At 53.4% G+C, this 18,899-nt stretch overlaps 1 protein-coding gene across 5 annotated transcripts in view; it reads left to right on the forward strand.

Annotated features, from left to right (window-relative positions):
* The window catches only part of LOC134341002 (cell adhesion molecule 1-like), a 582,596-nt gene that overhangs the window by 398,026 nt on the left and 165,671 nt on the right, over positions 1 to 18,899 (forward strand). For all 5 annotated transcript variants that reach the window (XM_063038685.1, XM_063038687.1, XM_063038688.1 and 2 more), the window contains one exon: positions 17,493 to 17,639. In XM_063038685.1, coding sequence (XP_062894755.1) covers positions 17,493 to 17,639 — 147 coding nt within the window. The remainder of the gene's footprint in view (positions 1 to 17,492; positions 17,640 to 18,899) is intronic.

Consider the following 18,899-nt stretch of genomic DNA (forward strand, 5'->3'; position numbering starts at 1 on the left):
GTCAGTGACGGTGTGTACGGTCTGTTAGTGACGATGTGGGTCTGTCAGTGACTGTGTTTACGGTCTGTCAGTGACAGTGTGGGTCTGTCAGTGACGGTTTGGACGGTCCGTCAGGTACAGTGTGTACAGTCTGTCAGGTACAGTGTGTACAGTCTGTCAGTGACAGTGTGTATGGTCTGTCAGTGACGGTGTGGGTCTGTCAGTGACAGTGTGTACGGTCTGTCAGTGACAGTGTGGGTCTGTCAGTGACGGTGTGTACGGTCTGTTAGTGACGGTGTATATGGTCTGTCAGTGACGGTGTGTACGGTCTGTTAGTGACGTTGTGGGTCTGTCAGTGACGATGTGGGTCTGTCAGTGACAGTGTGGGTCTGTCAGTGACGGTGTGGGTCTGTCAGTGACTGTGTGTACGGTCCGTCAGGTACAATGTGTACAGTCTGTCAGTGACAGTGTGTATGGTCTGTCAGTGACGGTGTGGGTCTGTCAGTGACAGTGTGTACGGTCTGTCAGTGACAGTGTGGGTCTGTCAGTGTTGGTGTGTACGGTCTGTCAGTGTCGGTTTGGGTCTGTCAGTGACGGTGTGGGTCTGTCAGTGACGGTGTGTATGGTCTGTCAGTGACAGTGTGTACGGTCTGTCAGTGACGTTGTGGGTCTGTCAGTGACGGTGTATATGGTCTGTCAGTGACGGTGATGGTCTGTCAGTGACGGTGTGCATCTGTCAGTGACAGTGTGTATGGTCTGTCAGTGACGGTGTGCGTCTGTCAGTGACGGTGTGTACGGTCTGTCAGTGACTGTGTTTACGGTCTGTCAGTGACAGTGTGGGTCTGTCAGTGACGGTGTGTACGGTCTGTCAGTGACGGTGTGGGTCTGTCAGTGACAGTGTGGGTCTGTCAGTGACGGTGTGTATGGTCTGTCAGTGACGGTGTATACGGTCTGTCAGTGACGTTGTGGGTCTGTCAGTGACGGTGTATATGGTCTGTCAGTGACGGTGATGGTCTGTCAGTGACGGTGTGCATCTGTCAGTGACAGTGTGTATGGTCTGTCAGTGACGGTGTGCGTCTGTCAGTGACGGTGTGTACGGTCTGTCAGTGACTGTGTTTACGGTCTGTCAGTGACAGTGTGGGTCTGTCAGTGACGGTGTGTACGGTCTGTCAGTGACTGAGTTTACGGTCTGTCAGTGACAGTGTGGGTCTGTCAGTGACGGTGTGTACGGTCTGTCAGTGACAGTGTGGGTCTGTCAGTGACAGTGTGTGCAGTCTGTCAGAGACGGTTTGGGTCTGTCAGTGACGGTGTGGGACTGTCAGTGATGGTGCGGGTCTGTCAGTGACGGTGTGTACGGTCTGTCAGTGACTGTGTTTACGGTCTGTCAGTGACAGTGTGGGTCTGTCAGTAATGGTGTGTACGGACTGTCAGTGACAGTGTGGGTCTGTCAGTGACTGTGTTTACGGTCTGTCAGTGACGGTGTGCGTCTGTCAGTGACGGTGTGTACGGTCTGTCAGTGACGGTGTGTACGGTCTATTAGTGACGTTGTGGGTCTGTCAGTGACGGTGTGGGTCTGTCAGTGACAGTGTGGGTCTGTCAGTGATGCTGTGGGTCTGTCAGTGACAGTGTGTACGGTCCGTCAGGTACAGTGTGTACAGTCTCTCAGTGACAGTGTGTACGGTCTGTCAGTGTCGGTTTGGGTCTGTCAGTGACAGTGTGGGTCTGTCAGTAACGGTGTGTATGGTCTGTCAGTGACAGTGTGTACGGTCTGTCAGTGACGTTGTGGGTCTGTCAGTGACGGTGTATATGGTCTGTCAGTGACGGTGATGGTCTGTCAGTGACGGTGTGCATCTGTCAGTGGCGGTGTGTATGGTCTGTCAGTGACGGTGTGCGTCTGTCAGTGACGGTGTGTACGGTCTGTCAGTGACTGTGTTTACGGTCTGTCAGTGACAGTGTGGGTCTGTCAGTGACGGTGTGTATGGTCTGTCAGTGACGGTGTATACGGTCTGTCAGTGATGCTGTGGGTCTGTCAGTGACAGTGTGTACGGTCCGTCAGGTACAGTGTGTACAGTCTGTCAGTGTCGGTTTGGGTCTGTCAGTGACAGTGTGGGTCTGTCAGTGATGGTGTGCACGGTCTGTCAGTGATGGTGTGCACGGTCTGTCAGTGACTGTGTTTACGGTCTGTCAGTGATGGTGTGCGTCTGTCAGTGACGGTGTGTACGGTCTGTCTGTGACAGTGTATACGGTCTGTTAGTGACGTTGTGGGTCTGTCAGTGATGGTGTGGGTCTGTCAGTGACAGTGTGGGTCTGTCAGTGATGCTGTGGGTCTGTCAGTGACAGTGTGTACGGTCTGTCAGAGAATCTGCTGGTCTGTCAGTGACAGTGTGGGTCTGTCAGTGACGGTGTGGGTCTGTCAGTGACGGTGTATATGGTCTGTCAGTGACGGTGTATATGGTCTGTCAGTGACGCTGTGGGTCTGTCAGTGACAGTGTGTACGGTCTGTCAGTGACGTTGTGGGTCTGTCAGTGACGGTGTGCATCTGTATGTGACAGTGTGTATGGTCTGTCAGTGACGGTGTGCGTCTGTCAGTGACGGTGTGTACGGTCTGTCAGTGACTGTGTTTACGGTCTGTCAGTGATGGTGTGTATGGTCTGTCAGTGACGGTGTGTACGGTCTGTCAGTGACTGTGTTTACGGTCTGTCAGTGACGGTGTGCGTCTGTCAGTGACGGTGTGTACGGACTGTCAGTGATGGTGTGTATGGTCTGTCAGTGACGGTGTGTACGGTCTGTCAGTGACTGTGTTTACGGTCTGTCAGTGACGGTGATGGGTTGTCAGTGGCGGTGTGCGTCTGTCAGTGACGGTGTGTACGGTCTGTCAGTGACGGTGTGCGTCTGTCAGTGACGGTGTGTACGGTCTGTCAGTGACTGTGTTTACGGTCTGTCAGTGACTGCGTTGTTCTGTCAGTGATGGTGTGTGTGGTCTGTCAGTGACGGTGTGTACGGTCTGTCAGTGACAGTGTGGGTCAGTCAGTGATGGTGTGGGTCAGTCAGTGACGATGTGTACTGTCTGTCAGTGACAGTATGTACGGTCTCTCAGTAACAGTGTGTACGGTCTGTCAGTGACAGTGTGTGCGTCTCTCAGTAACAGTGTGTACGGTCTGTCAGTGACGGTGTGTGCGGTCTGTCAGAGACGGTTTGGGTCTGTCAGTGACAGTGTGTGCAGTCTGTCAGTGACGGTGTGGGTCTGTCAGTGACGGTGTGCGTCTCTCAGTAACAGTGTATACGGTCTGTCAGTGACGGTGTGTGCAGTCTGTCAGAGACGGTTTGGGTCTGTCAGTGACGGTGTGTACAGTCTGTCAGTGACGGTGTGGGACTGTCAGTGACGGTGCGGGTCTGTCAGTGACGGTGTGTACGGTCTGTCAGTGACTGTGTTTAAGGTCTGTCAGTGATGGTGTGTATGGTCTGTCAGTGACGGTGTGTACGGTCTGTCAGTGACTCTGTTTACGGTTGGTCAGTGACGGTGTGGGTCTGTCAGTAACGGTGTGTACGGACTGTCAGTGACAGTGTGGGTCTGTCAGTAACGGTGTGTACGGTCTGTCAGTGACGGTGTGGGTCTGTCAGTGACTGTGTTTACGGTCTGTCAGTGACAGTGTGGGTCTGTCAGTGATGCTGTGGGTCTGTCAGTGACGGTGTGTACGGTCTGTCAGTGACGGTGTGTGGGACTGTCAGTGACGGTGCGGGTCTGTCAGTGACAGTGTGTATGGTCAGTCAGTGACTGTGTTTACGGTCTGTCAGTGATGGTGTGTATGGTCTGTCAGTGACGGTGTGTACAGTCTATCAGTGACGGTGTGTACGGTCTGTCAGTGACGGTGTGTACGGTCTGTTAGTGACGATGTGGGTCTGTCAGTGACTGTGTTTACGGTCTGTCAGTGACAGTGTGGGTCTGTCAGTGACGGTTTGGACGGTCCGTCAGGTACAGTGTGTACAGTCTGTCAGGTACAGTGTGTACAGTCTGTCAGTGACAGTGTGTATGGTCTGTCAGTGACGGTGTGGGTCTGTCAGTGACAGTGTGTACGGTCTGTCAGTGACAGTGTGGGTCTGTCAGTGACGGTGTGTACGGTCTGTTAGTGACGGTGTATATGGTCTGTCAGTGACGGTGTGTACGGTCTGTTAGTGACGTTGTGGGTCTGTCAGTGACGATGTGGGTCTGTCAGTGACAGTGTGGGTCTGTCAGTGACGGTGTGGGTCTGTCAGTGACTGTGTGTACGGTCCGTCAGGTACAATGTGTACAGTCTGTCAGTGACAGTGTGTATGGTCTGTCAGTGACGGTGTGGGTCTGTCAGTGACAGTGTGTACGGTCTGTCAGTGACAGTGTGGGTCTGTCAGTGTTGGTGTGTACGGTCTGTCAGTGTCGGTTTGGGTCTGTCAGTGACGGTGTGGGTCTGTCAGTGACGGTGTGTATGGTCTGTCAGTGACAGTGTGTACGGTCTGTCAGTGACGTTGTGGGTCTGTCAGTGACGGTGTATATGGTCTGTCAGTGACGGTGATGGTCTGTCAGTGACGGTGTGCATCTGTCAGTGACAGTGTGTATGGTCTGTCAGTGACGGTGTGCGTCTGTCAGTGACGGTGTGTACGGTCTGTCAGTGACTGTGTTTACGGTCTGTCAGTGACAGTGTGGGTCTGTCAGTGACGGTGTGTACGGTCTGTCAGTGACGGTGTGGGTCTGTCAGTGACAGTGTGGGTCTGTCAGTGACGGTGTGTATGGTCTGTCAGTGACGGTGTATACGGTCTGTCAGTGACGTTGTGGGTCTGTCAGTGACGGTGTATATGGTCTGTCAGTGACGGTGATGGTCTGTCAGTGACGGTGTGCATCTGTCAGTGACAGTGTGTATGGTCTGTCAGTGACGGTGTGCGTCTGTCAGTGACGGTGTGTACGGTCTGTCAGTGACTGTGTTTACGGTCTGTCAGTGACAGTGTGGGTCTGTCAGTGACGGTGTGTACGGTCTGTCAGTGACTGAGTTTACGGTCTGTCAGTGACAGTGTGGGTCTGTCAGTGACGGTGTGTACGGTCTGTCAGTGACAGTGTGGGTCTGTCAGTGACAGTGTGTGCAGTCTGTCAGAGACGGTTTGGGTCTGTCAGTGACGGTGTGGGACTGTCAGTGATGGTGCGGGTCTGTCAGTGACGGTGTGTACGGTCTGTCAGTGACTGTGTTTACGGTCTGTCAGTGACGGTGTGGGTCTGTCAGTAATGGTGTGTACGGACTGTCAGTGACAGTGTGGGTCTGTCAGTGACTGTGTTTACGGTCTGTCAGTGACGGTGTGCGTCTTTCAGTGACGGTGTGTACGGTCTGTCAGTGACGGTGTGTACGGTCTATTAGTGACGTTGTGGGTCTGTCAGTGACGGTGTGGGTCTGTCAGTGACAGTGTGGGTCTGTCAGTGATGCTGTGGGTCTGTCAGTGACAGTGTGTACGGTCCGTCAGGTACAGTGTGTACAGTCTCTCAGTGACAGTGTGTACGGTCTGTCAGTGTCGGTTTGGGTCTGTCAGTGACAGTGTGGGTCTGTCAGTGACGGTGTGTATGGTCTGTCAGTGACAGTGTGTAGGGTCTGTCAGTGACGTTGTGGGTCTGTCAGTGACGGTGTATATGGTCTGTCAGTGACGGTGATGGTCTGTCAGTGACGGTGTGCATCTGTCAGTGGCAGTGTGTATGGTCTGTCAGTGACGGTGTGCGTCTGTCAGTGACGGTGTGTACGGTCTGTCAGTGACTGTGTTTACGGTCTGTCAGTGACAGTGTGGGTCTGTCAGTGACGGTGTGTATGGTCTGTCAGTGACGGTGTATACGGTCTGTCAGTGATGCTGTGGGTCTGTCAGTGACAGTGTGTACGGTCCGTCAGGTACAGTGTGTACAGTCTGTCAGTGTCGGTTTGGGTCTGTCAGTGACAGTGTGGGTCTGTCAGTGATGGTGTGCACGGTCTGTCAGTGATGGTGTGCACGGTCTGTCAGTGACTGTGTTTACGGTCTGTCAGTGACGGTGTGCGTCTGTCAGTGACGGTGTGTACGGTCTGTCAGTGACAGTGTATACGGTCTGTTAGTGACGTTGTGGGTCTGTCAGTGATGGTGTGGGTCTGTCAGTGACAGTGTGGGTCTGTCAGTGATGCTGTGGGTCTGTCAGTGACAGTGTGTACGGTCTGTCAGTGTCGGTGTGTACGGTCTGTCAGAGAATCTGCTGGTCTGTCAGTGACAGTGTGGGTCTGTCAGTGACGGTGTGGGTCTGTCAGTGACGGTGTATATGGTCTGTCAGTGACGGTGTATATGGTCTGTCAGTGACGCTGTGGGTCTGTCAGTGACAGTGTGTACGGTCTGTCAGTGACGTTGTGGGTCTGTCAGTGACGGTGTGCATCTGTATGTGACAGTGTGTATGGTCTGTCAGTGACGGTGTGCGTCTGTCAGTGACGGTGTGTACGGTCTGTCAGTGACTGTGTTTACGGTCTGTCAGTGATGGTGTGTATGGTCTGTCAGTGACGGTGTGTACGGTCTGTCATTGACTGTGTTTACGGTCTGTCAGTGACGGTGTGCGTCTGTCAGTGACGGTGTGTACGGACTGTCAGTGATGGTGTGTATGGTCTGTCAGTGACGGTGTGTACGGTCTGTCAGTGACTCTGTTTACGGTTGGTCAGTGACGGTGTGGGTCTGTCAGTAACGGTGTGTACGGACTGTCAGTGACAGTGTGGGTCTGTCAGTAACGGTGTGTACGGTCTGTCAGTGACGGTGTGGGTCTGTCAGTGACTGTGTTTACGGTCTGTCAGTGACAGTGTGGGTCTGTCAGTGATGCTGTGGGTCTGTCAGTGACGGTGTGTACGGTCTGTCAGTGACGGTGTGTGGGACTGTCAGTGACGGTGCGGGTCTGTCAGTGACAGTGTGTATGGTCAGTCAGTGACTGTGTTTACGGTCTGTCAGTGATGGTGTGTATGGTCTGTCAGTGACGGTGTGTACAGTCTATCAGTGACGGTGTGTACGGTCTGTCAGTGACGGTGTGTACGGTCTGTTAGTGACGATGTGGGTCTGTCAGTGACTGTGTTTACGGTCTGTCAGTGACAGTGTGGGTCTGTCAGTGACGGTGTGGACGGTCCGTCAGGTACAGTGTGTACAGTCTGTCAGGTACAGTGTGTACAGTCTGTCAGTGACAGTGTGTATGGTCTGTCAGTGACGGTGTGGGTCTGTCAGTGACAGTGTGTACGGTCTGTCAGTGACAGTGTGGGTCTGTCAGTGACGGTGTGTACGGTCTGTTAGTGACGGTGTATATGGTCTGTCAGTGACGGTGTGTACGGTCTGTTAGTGACGTTGTGGGTCTGTCAGTGACGATGTGGGTCTGTCAGTGACAGTGTGGGTCTGTCAGTGACGGTGTGGTTTTGTCAGTGACTGTGTGTACGGTCCGTCAGGTACAGTGTGTACAGTCTGTCAGTGACAGTGTGTACGGTCTGTCAGTGTCGGTTTGGGTCTGTCAGTGACAGTGTGTAAGGTCTGTCAGTGACAGTGTGTACGGTCTGTCAGTGACGGTGTGTACGGTCTGTCAGTGACGGTTTCGGTCTGTCAGTGACAGTGTGGGTCTGTCAGTGACAGTGTGTACGGTCTGTCAGTGACGTTGTGGGTCTGTCAGTGACAGTGTATATGGTCTGTCAGTGACGGTGATGGTCTGTCAGTGACAGTGTGTATGGTCTGTCAGTGACGGTGTGTACGGTCTGTCAGTGACAGTGTGTACGGTCTGTCAGTGACGGTGTGTACGGTCTGTCAGTGACTGTGTTTACGGTCTGTCAGTGACGGTGTGCGTCTGTCAGTGACGGTGTGTACGGTCTGTCAGTGACAGTGTGTACGGTCTGTTAGTGACGTTGTGGGTCTGTCAGTGACAGTGTGGGTCTGTCAGTGACAGTGTGGGTCTGTCAGTGACGTTGTGGGTCTGTCAGTGACGGTGTATATGGTCTGTCAGTGTCGGTGTGGGTCTGTCAGTGACGGTGTGCATCTGTCAGTGACAGTGTGTATGGTCTGTCAGTGACGGTGTGCGTCTTTCAGTGACGGTGTGTACGGTCTGTCAGTGACTGTGTTTACGGTCTGTCAGTGATGGTGTGTATGGTCTGTCAGTGACGGTGTGTACGGTCTGTCAGTGACTGTGTTTACGGTCTGTCAGTGACGGTGTGCGTCTGTCAGTGATGGTGTGTACGGTCTGTCAGTGACTGTGTTTACGGTCTGTCAGTGACGGTGTGCATCCGTCAGTGACGGTGTGTACGGTCTGTCAGTGACTGTGTTTACGGTCTGTCAGTGACGGTGTGCGTCTGTCAGTGACGGTGTGTACGGTCTGTCAGTGACGGTGTGCACGGTCAGTTAGTGACGGTGTGGGTCTATCATTGACGGTGTGTGCGGTCTGTCAGTGACGGTGTGCACGGTCAGTTAGTGACGGTGTGGGTCTATCAGTGACTGTGTTTACGGTCTGTCAGTGACGGTGTGGGTCTGTCAGTGACAGTGTGGGTCTGTCAGTGACAGTGTGGGTCTGTCAGTGACGGTGTGTACGGTCCGTCAGGTACAGTGTGTACAGTCTGTCAGTGACAGTGTGTACGGTCTGTCAGTGACTGTGTGGGTCTATCAGTGACAGTGTGTACAGTCTGTCAGTGACGGTGTGTACGGTCTGTCAGTGTCGGTTTGCGTCTGTCAGCGACAGTGTGGGTCTGTCAGTGACGGTATTTACGGTCTGTCAGTGACGGTGTGTACGGTCTGTCAGAGACTCTGCTGGTCTGTCAGTGACAGTGTGGGTCTGTCAGTGACAGTGTGTATGGTCTGTCAGTGACAGTGTGTACGGTCTGTCAGTGACGTTGTGGGTCTGTCAGTGACGGTGTATATGGTCTGTCAGTGACGGTGATGGTCTGTCAGTGACAGTGTGTATGGTCTGTCAGTGACGGTGTGTACGGTCTGTCAGTGACAGTGTGTATGGTCTGTCAGTGACGGTGTGCGTCTGTCAGTGACGGTGTGTACGGACTGTCAGTGATGGTGTGTATGGTCTGTCAGTGACGGTGTGTACGGTCTGTCAGTGACTGTGTTTACGGTCTGTCAGTGACGGTGATGGGTTGTCAGTGGCGGTGTGCGTCTGTCAGTGACGGTGTGTACGGTCTGTCAGTGACGGTGTGGGTCTGTCAGTGACGGTGTGTATGGTCTGTCAGAGACGGTGTGTACGGTCTGTCAGTGACTGTGTGTGCGGTCTCTTAGTGACGGTGTGGGTCTGTCAGTGATGGTGTATATGGTCTGTCAGTAACAGTAATGGTCTGTCAGTGACGGTGTTCGTCTGTCAGTATTAGTGTGTACGGTCAGTCAGTGACGGTGTGGGTCTGTCAGTGATGGTGTGTACGGTCTGTCAGTGACAGTGTGTGCGGTCTCTTAGTGATGGTGTGGGTCTGTCAGTGATGGTGTATATGGTCTGTCAGTAACAGTAATGGTCTGTCAGTGACGGTGTTCGTCTGTCAGTAACAGTGTGTACGGTCTGTCAGTGACGGTGTGGGTCTATCAGTGACGGTGTGGGCCTGTCAGTGATGGTGCGTACGGTCTGTCAGAGACGGTTTGGGTCTGTCAGTGACGGTGTGTACAGTCTGTCAGTGACAATGTGGGTCAGTCCGTGACGGTGTGTACGGTCTGTCAGTGACAGTGTGTACAGTCTGTCAGTGACGGTGTGGGTCTTTCAGTGATGGCGTGTACAGTCTGTCAGTGACGGTGTGTACGGTCTGTCAGTGATGCTGCGTGTCTATCAGTGACGGTGTGGGTCTGTCAGTGAAGGTGTGCGTCTGTCACAGACAGTGTGGACGGTCTGTCAGTGACGGTGTGTACGGTCTGTCAGAGACTCTATTGGTCTGTCAGTGACAGTGTAGGTCTGTCAGTGACGGTGTGGGTCTATCAGTGACAGTGTGTACGGTCTGTCAGTGACGGTGTGTACGGTCTGTCAGTGACAGTGTGGGTCTGTCAGTGACAGTGTGGGTCTGTCAGTGACGGTGTGTACGGTCTGTCAGAGACTCTGCTGGTCTGTCAGGGACAGTGTGGGTCTGTCAGTGACGGTGTGTACGGTCTGTCAGAGACTCTGCTGGTCTGTCAGGGACAGTGTTGGTCTGTGAGTGACGGTGTGTACGGTCTGTCAGTGACGGTGTGCACGGTCTGTCAGTGACAGTGTGGGTCTGTCAGTGACAGTGTGGGTCTGTCAGAGACGGTTTGGGTCTGTCAGTGACGGTGTGTACAGTTTGTCAGTGACGGTGTGGATCTGTCAGTGACGGTGTGAACGGTCTGTCAGTGACGGTATGGGTCTGTCAGTGAGGGTGTGGACAGTCTGTCAGTGACAATGTGGATCTATCAGTAATGGTGTGGGTCTGTCAGTGACAGTGTGAACGGTCTGTTAGTGACGGTGAGTAAGGTCTGTCAGTGACTGTGTGTGCGGTCTGTCAGTGACTGTGCGTGTCTATCAGTAATGGTGTGGGTCTGTCAGTGACGGTTTGGGTCTGTCAGTGACAGTGTGGGTCTGTCAGTGAGGGTGTGTACGGTCTGTCAGAGACTCTATTGGTCTGTCAGTGACGGTGTGGGTCTGTCAGTAACGGTGTGTACGGTCTGTCAGTGACGGTGTGGGTCTGTCAGTGACGGTGTGTATGGTCTGTCAGTGACTGTGTTTACGGTCTGTTAGTGACTGTGTGAGTCTGTCAGTGTCGGTGTGTACGGTCTGTCAGTGACTGTGTTTATGGTCTGTTAGTGACTGTGTGAGTCTGTCAGTGTCGGTGTGTACGGTCTGTCAGTGACTGTGTTTATGGTCTGTTAGTGACTGTGTGGGTCTGTCAGTGACAATGTGAACGGTCTGTCAGTGACAATGTGAACGGTCTATCAGTGATGGTGTGAGTCTATCAGTGACAGTGTGGGTCTATCAGTGACTTTGTGGGTCTGTCAGTGACCGTGTTTACGGTCTGTCAGTGACGGTGTGGGTCTGTCAGTGATGGTGTGGGTCTGTCAGTAACGGTGTGGGTCTGTCAGTGACGGTGTGTACGGTCTGTCAGTGACTTTGTGGGTCTGTCAGTGACGGTGTGTACGGTCTGTCAGTGACTGTGTTTACGGTCTGTTAGTGACTGTGTGGGTCTGTCAGTGACTGTGTGGGTCTGTCAGTGACGGTGTGGGTCTGTCAGTGACAATGTGAACGGTCTGTCAGTGAGAATGTGAACGGTCTGTCAGTGACGGTGTGTACGGTTTGTCAGTGACTGTGTTTACGGTCTGTTAGTGACTGTATGGGTCTGTCAGTGACGGTGTGTACGTTCTGTCAGTGACGGTTTCGGTCTGTCAGTGACGGTGTGTACGGTCTATCAGTGACTGTGTTTACGGTCTGTCAGTGACAGTGTGGGTCTGTCAGTGACTGTGTGTGGGTCTGTCAGTGACTGTGCGTGTCTATCAGTAATGGTGTGGGTCTGTCAGTGACGGTTTGGGTCTGTCAGTGACAGTGTGGGTCTGTCAGTGAGGGTGTGTACGGTCTGTCAGAGACTCTATTGGTCTGTCAGTGACGGTGTTGGTCTGTCAGTGACGGTTTCGGTCTGTCAGTGACGGTGTGGGTCTGTCAGTGACGGTGTGTATGGTCTGTCAGTGACTGTGTTTACGGTCTGTTAGTGACTGTGTGAGTCTGTCAGTGTCGGTGTGTACGGTCTGTCAGTGACGGTTTGGGTCTGTCAGTGACAGTGTGTACGGCTGTCAGTGATGGTGTGTACGGTCTGTCAGTGACGGTGTGGGTCTGTCAGTAACAGTGTGTAGGGTCTGTCAGTGACGGTGTGGGTCTGTCAGTGTCGGTGTGTACGGTCTGTCAGTAACAGTGTGTAAGGTCTGTCAGTGACTGTGTGTGCGGTCTGTCAGTGACGGTGCGTGTCTATCAGTAATGGTGTGGGTCTGTCAGTAACGGTTTGGGTCTGTCAGTGACGGTGTGAGTCTGTCAGTGACGGTGTGTACGGTCTGTCAGTGACGGTGTGGGTCTGTCATTGACAGTGTGTACAGTCTGTCAGTGACAGTGTGTACGGTCTGTCAGTGACGGTTTGGGTCTGTCAGTGACAGTGTGTACAGTCTGTCAGTGACGGTGTGGGTCTGTCAGTGACTGTGTTTATGGTCTGTCAGTCACGGTGTGGGTCTGTCAGTGACGGTGTGTACGGTCTGTCAGTGACTGTGCGTATGGTCTGTTAGTGACGTTGTGGGACGGTCAGTGATGGTGTGTACGGTCTGTCAGTGACTGTGTTTACGGTCTGTTAGTGACTTTGTGGGTCTGTCAGTGACTGTGTGGGTCTGTCAGTGACGGTGTGGGTCTGTCAGTGACTTTGTGCGTCTGTCAGTGACAATGTGAACGGTCTGTCAGTGATGGTGTATACGGTCTGTCAGTGATATTGTGGGTCTGTCAGTGACGGTGATGGTCGGTCAGTGACTGTGTGCGTCTCTCAGTGACAGTGTGTACTGTCTGTTAGTGACACTGTTGGTCTGTCTGTGACAGTGTGGGTCTGTCAGTGACGGTGTGTACGGTCTGTCAGCGACACTGTTGGTCTGTCAGTGACAGTGTGGGTCTGTCAGTTACGGTGTGTACATCTGTCAGAAACTCTGTTGGTCTGTCAGTGACATTGTGGGTCTGTCAGTGACGGTGTATATGGTCTGTCAGTGACGGTGATGATCTGTCAGTGACGGTGTGGTTCTATCAGTGACAGTGTGGGTCTGTCAGTGACGGTGTGTGCGGTCTGTCAGAGACACTGTTGGTCTGTCAGTGACAGTGTGGGTCTGTCAGTGACGGTGTGGGTCTGTCAGTAACGGTGTGTATGGTCTGTCAGTGACGGTTTGGGTCTGTCAGTAATGGTGTGTTCAGTCAGTGACGATGTGTACTGTCTGTCAGTGACAGTGTGTACTGTCTGTCAGTGACAGTGTGTATGGTCTCTCAGTAACGGTGTGGGTCTGTCAGTGACGGTGTGGGACTGTCAGTAACAGTGTGTACGGTCTGTCAGTTACAGTGTGTATGGTCTGTCAGTGACAGTGTGGGTCAGTCAGTGACGGTGCGGGTCTGTCAGTGACGGTGTGGGTCTGTCAGTGACGGTGTGTGTCTATCAGTGATGGTGTGGGTCTGTCAGTGACGGTGTGGGTCTGTCAGTGACAGTGTGGGTCTGTCAGTGACGGTGTGTGTCTATCAGTGATGGTGTGGGTCTGTCAGTTACGGTGTGGGTCTGTCAGTGACAGTGTGGGTCTGTCAGTGACGGTGTGTGTCTATCAGTGATGGTGTGGGTCTGTCAGTGACGGTGTGGGTCTGTCAGTGACTGTGTGGGTCTGTCAGTGACAGTGTGGGTCTGTCAGTGACGGTGTGTGTCTATCAGTGATGGTGTGGGTCTGTCAGTGACGGTGTGGGTCTGTCAGTGACAGTGTGGGTCTGTCAGTGACGGTGTGTACGGTCTGTCAGTGACAGTGTATACGGTCTGTCAGTGACTGTGTGGGTCTGTCAGTGACAGTGTGTACGGTCTGTCAGTCACGGTTTGGGTCTGTCTGTGACAGTGTGGGTCTGTCAGTGTGGGTCTGTCAGTGACGGTGTGGGTCTGTCAGTGATGGTGTATATGGTCTGTCAGTAACGGTAATGGTCTGTCAGTGACGGTGTGGGTCTGTCAGTGACGGTGTGTACGGTCTGTCAGTGACAGTGTGGGTTTGTCAGAGACGGTGTGGGTCTGTCAGTGACAGTGTTGGTCTGTCAGTGACGGTGTGGGTCTGTCAGTGATGGTGTATATGGTCTGTCAGTGACGGTATGGGACTGTCAGTAACGGTGTGTACGGTCTGTCAGTGACAGTGTGTACGGTCTGTCAGTGACTGTGTTTACGGTCTGTTAGTGACGCTGTGGGTCTGTCAGTGATGGTGTGTACGGTCTGTCAGTGACGGTGTGTACGGCTGTCAGTGTTGGTGTGTACGGTCTGTCAGTGACGGTGTGGGTCTGTCAGTAACAGTGTGTACGGTCTGTCAGTGACGGTGTGGGTCTGTCAGTGTCGGTGTGTACGGTCTGTCAGTAACAGTGTGTACGGTCTGTTAGTGACGGTGTGGGTCTGTCAGTGTTGGTGTGTACGGTCTGTCAGTGACGGTGTGTACGGTCTGTCAGTTACTGTTTGGGTCTATCAGTGGCGGTGTGGGTCTGTCAGTGACGGTGTGGACGGTCTGTCAGTGACTGTGTGGGTCTGTCAGTGACGGTGTGTACGGTCTGTCAGTCACGGTGTGGGTCTATCAGTGACGGTGTGTACGGTCTGTCAGAGACGGTTTGGGTCTGTCAGTGACGGTGTGTACAGTTTGTCAGTGACGGTGTGGGTCTGTCCGTGACGGTGTGAACGGTCTGTCAGTGACAGTGTGTACGGTCTGTCAGTGACTGTGTGTACGGTCTGTCAGTGACGGTGTGTACGGTCTGTCAGTGACAGTGTGTACGGTCTGTCAGTGACGGTGATGGTCTGTCAGTGACAGTGTGGGTCTGTCAGTGACTGTGTGTACGGTCTGTCAGTGACGGTGATGGTCTGTCAGTGACAGTGTGGATCTGTCAGTGACGGTGTGTACGGTCTGTCAGTGACGGTGTGACTCTATCAGAGACGGTTTGGGTCTGTGAGTGACGGCGTGGGTCAATCAGTGACGCTGCGTACGGTCTGTCGGTGATTGTGTTTACAGTCTCTCAGTGACGGTGTGGGTCTGTCTGTGACAGTGTGTACAGTCTGTCAGTGACATTGTGGGTCTGTCAGTGACGGTGATGGTCGGTCAGTGACTGTGTGCATCTCTCAGTGACAGTGTGTACTGTCTGTTAGTGACACTGTTGGTCTGTCTGTGACAGTGTGGGTCTATCAGTGACGGTGTGTACATCTGTCAGAAACTCTGTTGGTCTGTCAGTGACATTGTGGGTCTGTCAGTGACGGTGTATATGGTCTGTCAGTGACGGTGATGATCTGTCAGTGACGGTGCGGGTCTGTCAGTGACAGTGTGGGTCTGTCAGTGACTGTGTGTACGGTCTGTCAGTGACGGTGATGGTCTGTCAGTGACAGTGTGGATCTGTCAGTGACGGTGTGTACGGTCTGTCAGTGACGGTGTGACTCTATCAGAGACGGTTTGGGTCTGTGAGTGACGGCGTGGGTCAATCAGTGACGCTGCGTACGGTCTGTCGGTGATTGTGTTTACAGTCTCTCAGTGACGGTGTGGGTCTGTCTGTGACAGTGTGTACAGTCTGTCAGTGACATTGTGGGTCTGTCAGTGACGGTGATGGTCGGTCAGTGACTGTGTGCATCTCTCAGTGACAGTGTGTACTGTCTGTTAGTGACACTGTTGGTCTGTCTGTGACAGTGTGGGTCTATCAGTGACGGTGTGTACATCTGTCAGAAACTCTGTTGGTCTGTCAGTGACATTGTGGGTCTGTCAGTGACGGTGTATATGGTCTGTCAGTGACGGTGATGATCTGTCAGTGACGGTGCGGGTCTGTCAGTGACAGTGTGGGTCTGTCAGTGACTGTGTGTACGGTCTGTCAGTGACGGTGATGGTCTGTCAGTGACAGTGTGGATCTGTCAGTGACGGTGTGTACGGTCTGTCAGTGACGGTGTGACTCTATCAGAGACGGTTTGGGTCTGTGAGTGACGGCGTGGGTCAATCAGTGACGCTGCGTACGGTCTGTCGGTGATTGTGTTTACAGTCTCTCAGTGACGGTGTGGGTCTGTCTGTGACAGTGTGTACAGTCTGTCAGTGACATTGTGGGTCTGTCAGTGACGGTGATGGTCGGTCAGTGACTGTGTGCATCTCTCAGTGACAGTGTGTACTGTCTGTTAGTGACACTGTTGGTCTGTCTGTGACAGTGTGGGTCTATCAGTGACGGTGTGTACATCTGTCAGAAACTCTGTTGGTCTGTCAGTGACATTGTGGGTCTGTCAGTGACGGTGTATATGGTCTGTCAGTGACGGTGATGATCTGTCAGTGACAGTGTGTACGGTCTATCAGAGTCTCTGTTGGTCTCTCAGTGACGGTGTGTGTCCGTCAGTGACGGTGTATATGGTCTGTCAGTGACAGTGTGTACGGTCTATCAGAGTCTCTGTTGGTCTCTCAGTGACGGTGTGTGTCTGTCAGTGATGGTGTATATGGTCTGTCAGTGACGGTGTGGATCTGTCAGTGACGGTGTGTGTCTGTCAGTGACGGTGTGGGTCTGTCAGTGACGGTGTGGGTCTATCAGTGGCGGTATGGGTCTGTCAGTGACGGTGTGGGTCTATCAGTGGCGGTATGGGTCTGTCAGTGACGGTGTGTACGGTCTGTCAGTGACGGTGTGTACGGTCTGTCAGTGACGGTGTGGGTCTGTCAGTGACGGTGTGTACGGTCTGTCAGAGACGGTGTGTACGGTCTGTCAGTGACTGTGTGTGCGGTCTCTTAGTGATGGTGTGGGTCTGTAAGTGATGGTGTATATGGTCTGTCAGTAACAGTAATGGTCTGTCAGTGACGGTGTTCGTCTGTCAGTATTAGTGTGTACGGTCAGTCAGTGACGGTGTGGGTCTATCAGTGACGGTGTGGGTCTGTCAGTGATGGTGTGTACGGTCTGTCAGAGACGGTGTGTACGGTCTGTCAGTGACAGTGTGTGCGGTCTCTTAGTGACGGTGTGGGTCTGTCAGTATTAGTGTGTACGGTCAGTCAGTGACGGTTTGGGTCTGTCAGTGACGGTGTGGGTCTGTCAGTGATGGTGTGTACGGTCTGTCAGTCACGGTTTGGGTCTGTCAGTGACGGTGTGGGTCTATCAGTGGCGGTATGGGTCTGTCAGTGATGGTGTGTACGGTCTGTCAGTGACGGTGTGGGTCTGTCAGTAATAGTGTTGGTTTGTCAGTGACTGTGTGTATGGCCTGTCTGTGATGGTGTGATTCTGTCAGTGACGGTGTGTTCAGTCTGTCAGTGATGATGTGGTTCCTTCCTGTTCTGGACTCATTCTTGTCCCGATCCACCGTCTGACCGGGCGGCATCAGGCTAAGCTGCAATTACACATGGACTGTTGGACATATGTTGTCTGTTTGTGTGCTTATGTCTGTGTGTGTTTGTCTGTTCATGAGTGTGTGTGTGTTTGGGTGTGTGTGTGTGTGTGTGTGTCTCTCTCTCTGAGTGTGTGTGTGTGTTTGGGTGTGTGTTTCTGTGCATGTGTTTGTGTTTGGTGTGTGTTTATGTGTGTATGTGTGACTGTGTTTTGGTGTGTGTGTGTGAGTGTGTGTGTGTTTCTGTGTGTGGGTGTGGGTGTGTCTGTGTCTGTGTCCCTGATACCATTCAGCTGGTGTTTCCTTCAGCTGACCCCACTGCTGCGTCGCCGTGGGGCCGTGGGGACTCGCGATGTCGGAGGTCAGCCCCGCTCTGCGACCGGGGAGGAGGGCAGGGTTCGGGGTGATGCCCCGCGCGCGTCACGCGGGCGCTCTGCCGGTCGGCGGCCGTCGCAGTTCGTCGGGATTCTAACGGGTCTCTTCTCTCCGGTGCAGTTGACGCGCAGAACCTGGAGACGGACGACGTGGAGGTGGTGGAGGGCGGGGTGGCCACGATCAGCTGCCGTGTCAAGAACAACGACGACTCGGTCATCCAGCTGCTGAATCCGAGTCGACAGACCATTTACTTCAGGGAAGTCCGACGTACGTCTCCCAGTCCAAATTGAGCGGAGCTTTATTGTCGAGGCGCACACCGTGTTTGTCACCCTGTACAAACCCGAGATGCATTTTCTTGTGGGCATTCACGTAAACACAAGAAACCTAACAGAATCGCGACTACCCAATAACTGTCCCTGAACCTGGTGGTGTGGGTCCTGAGGCTCCTGTACCTCCTTCCTGAGGGTTGAGGGGTAATAACTGTTCCTGAACCTGGTGGTGTGGGTCCTGAGGCTCCTGTACCTCCTTCCTGATGGTTGAGGGGGTAATAACTGTCCCTGAACCTGGTGGTGTGGGTCCTGAGGCTCCCGTACCTCCTTCCTGATGGTTGAGGGGTAATAACTGTCCCTGAACCTGCTGGTGTGGGTCCTGAGGCTCCTGTACCTCCTTCCTGATGGTTCAGGGGTAATAACTGTTCCTGAACCTGGTGGTGTGGGTCCTGAGGCTCCTGTACCTCCTTCCTGATGGTTGAGGGGGTAATAACTGTCCCTGAACCTGGTGGTGTGGGTCCTGAGGCTCCCGTACCTCCTTCCTGATGGTTGAGGGGTAATAACTGTCCCTGAACCTGGTGGTGTGGGTCCTGAGGCTCCTGTACCTCCTTCCTGATGGTCGAGGGGTAATAACTGTCCCTGAACCTGGTGGTGTGGGTCCTGAGGCTCCTGTACCTCCTTCCTGATGGTTCAGGGGTAATAACTGTTCCTGAACCTGGTGGTGTGGGTCCTGAGGCTCCTGTACCTCCTTCCTGATGGTTGAGGGGGTAATAACTGTCCCTGAACCTGGTGGTGTGGGTCCTGAGGCTCCCGTACCTCCTTCCTGATGGTTGAGGGGTAATAACTGTTCCTGAACCTGGTGGTGTGGGTCCTGAGGCTCCTGTACCTCCTTCCTGATGGTTGAGGGGATAATAACTGTTCCTGAACCTGGTGGTGTGGGTCCTGAGGCTCCTGTACCTCCTTCCTGATGGTTGAGGGGTAATAACTGTTCCTGAACCTGGTGGTGTGGGTCCTGAGGCTCCTGTACCTCCTTCCTGATGGTTGAGGGGTAATAACTGTTCCTGAACCTGGTGGTGTGGGTCCTGAGGCTCCTGTACCTCCTTCCTGATGGTTGAGGGGGTAATAACTGTTCCTGAACCTGGTGGTGTGGGTCCTGAGGCTCCTGTACCTCCTTCCTGATGGTTGAGGGGTAATAACTGTCCCTGAACCTGGTGGTGTGGGTCCTGAGGCTCCTGTACCTCCTTCCTGATGGTTGAGG

Source organism: Mobula hypostoma, chromosome X2, assembly GCF_963921235.1.
Source record: "Mobula hypostoma chromosome X2, sMobHyp1.1, whole genome shotgun sequence".
Lineage (NCBI taxonomy): Eukaryota > Metazoa > Chordata > Chondrichthyes > Myliobatiformes > Myliobatidae > Mobula > Mobula hypostoma.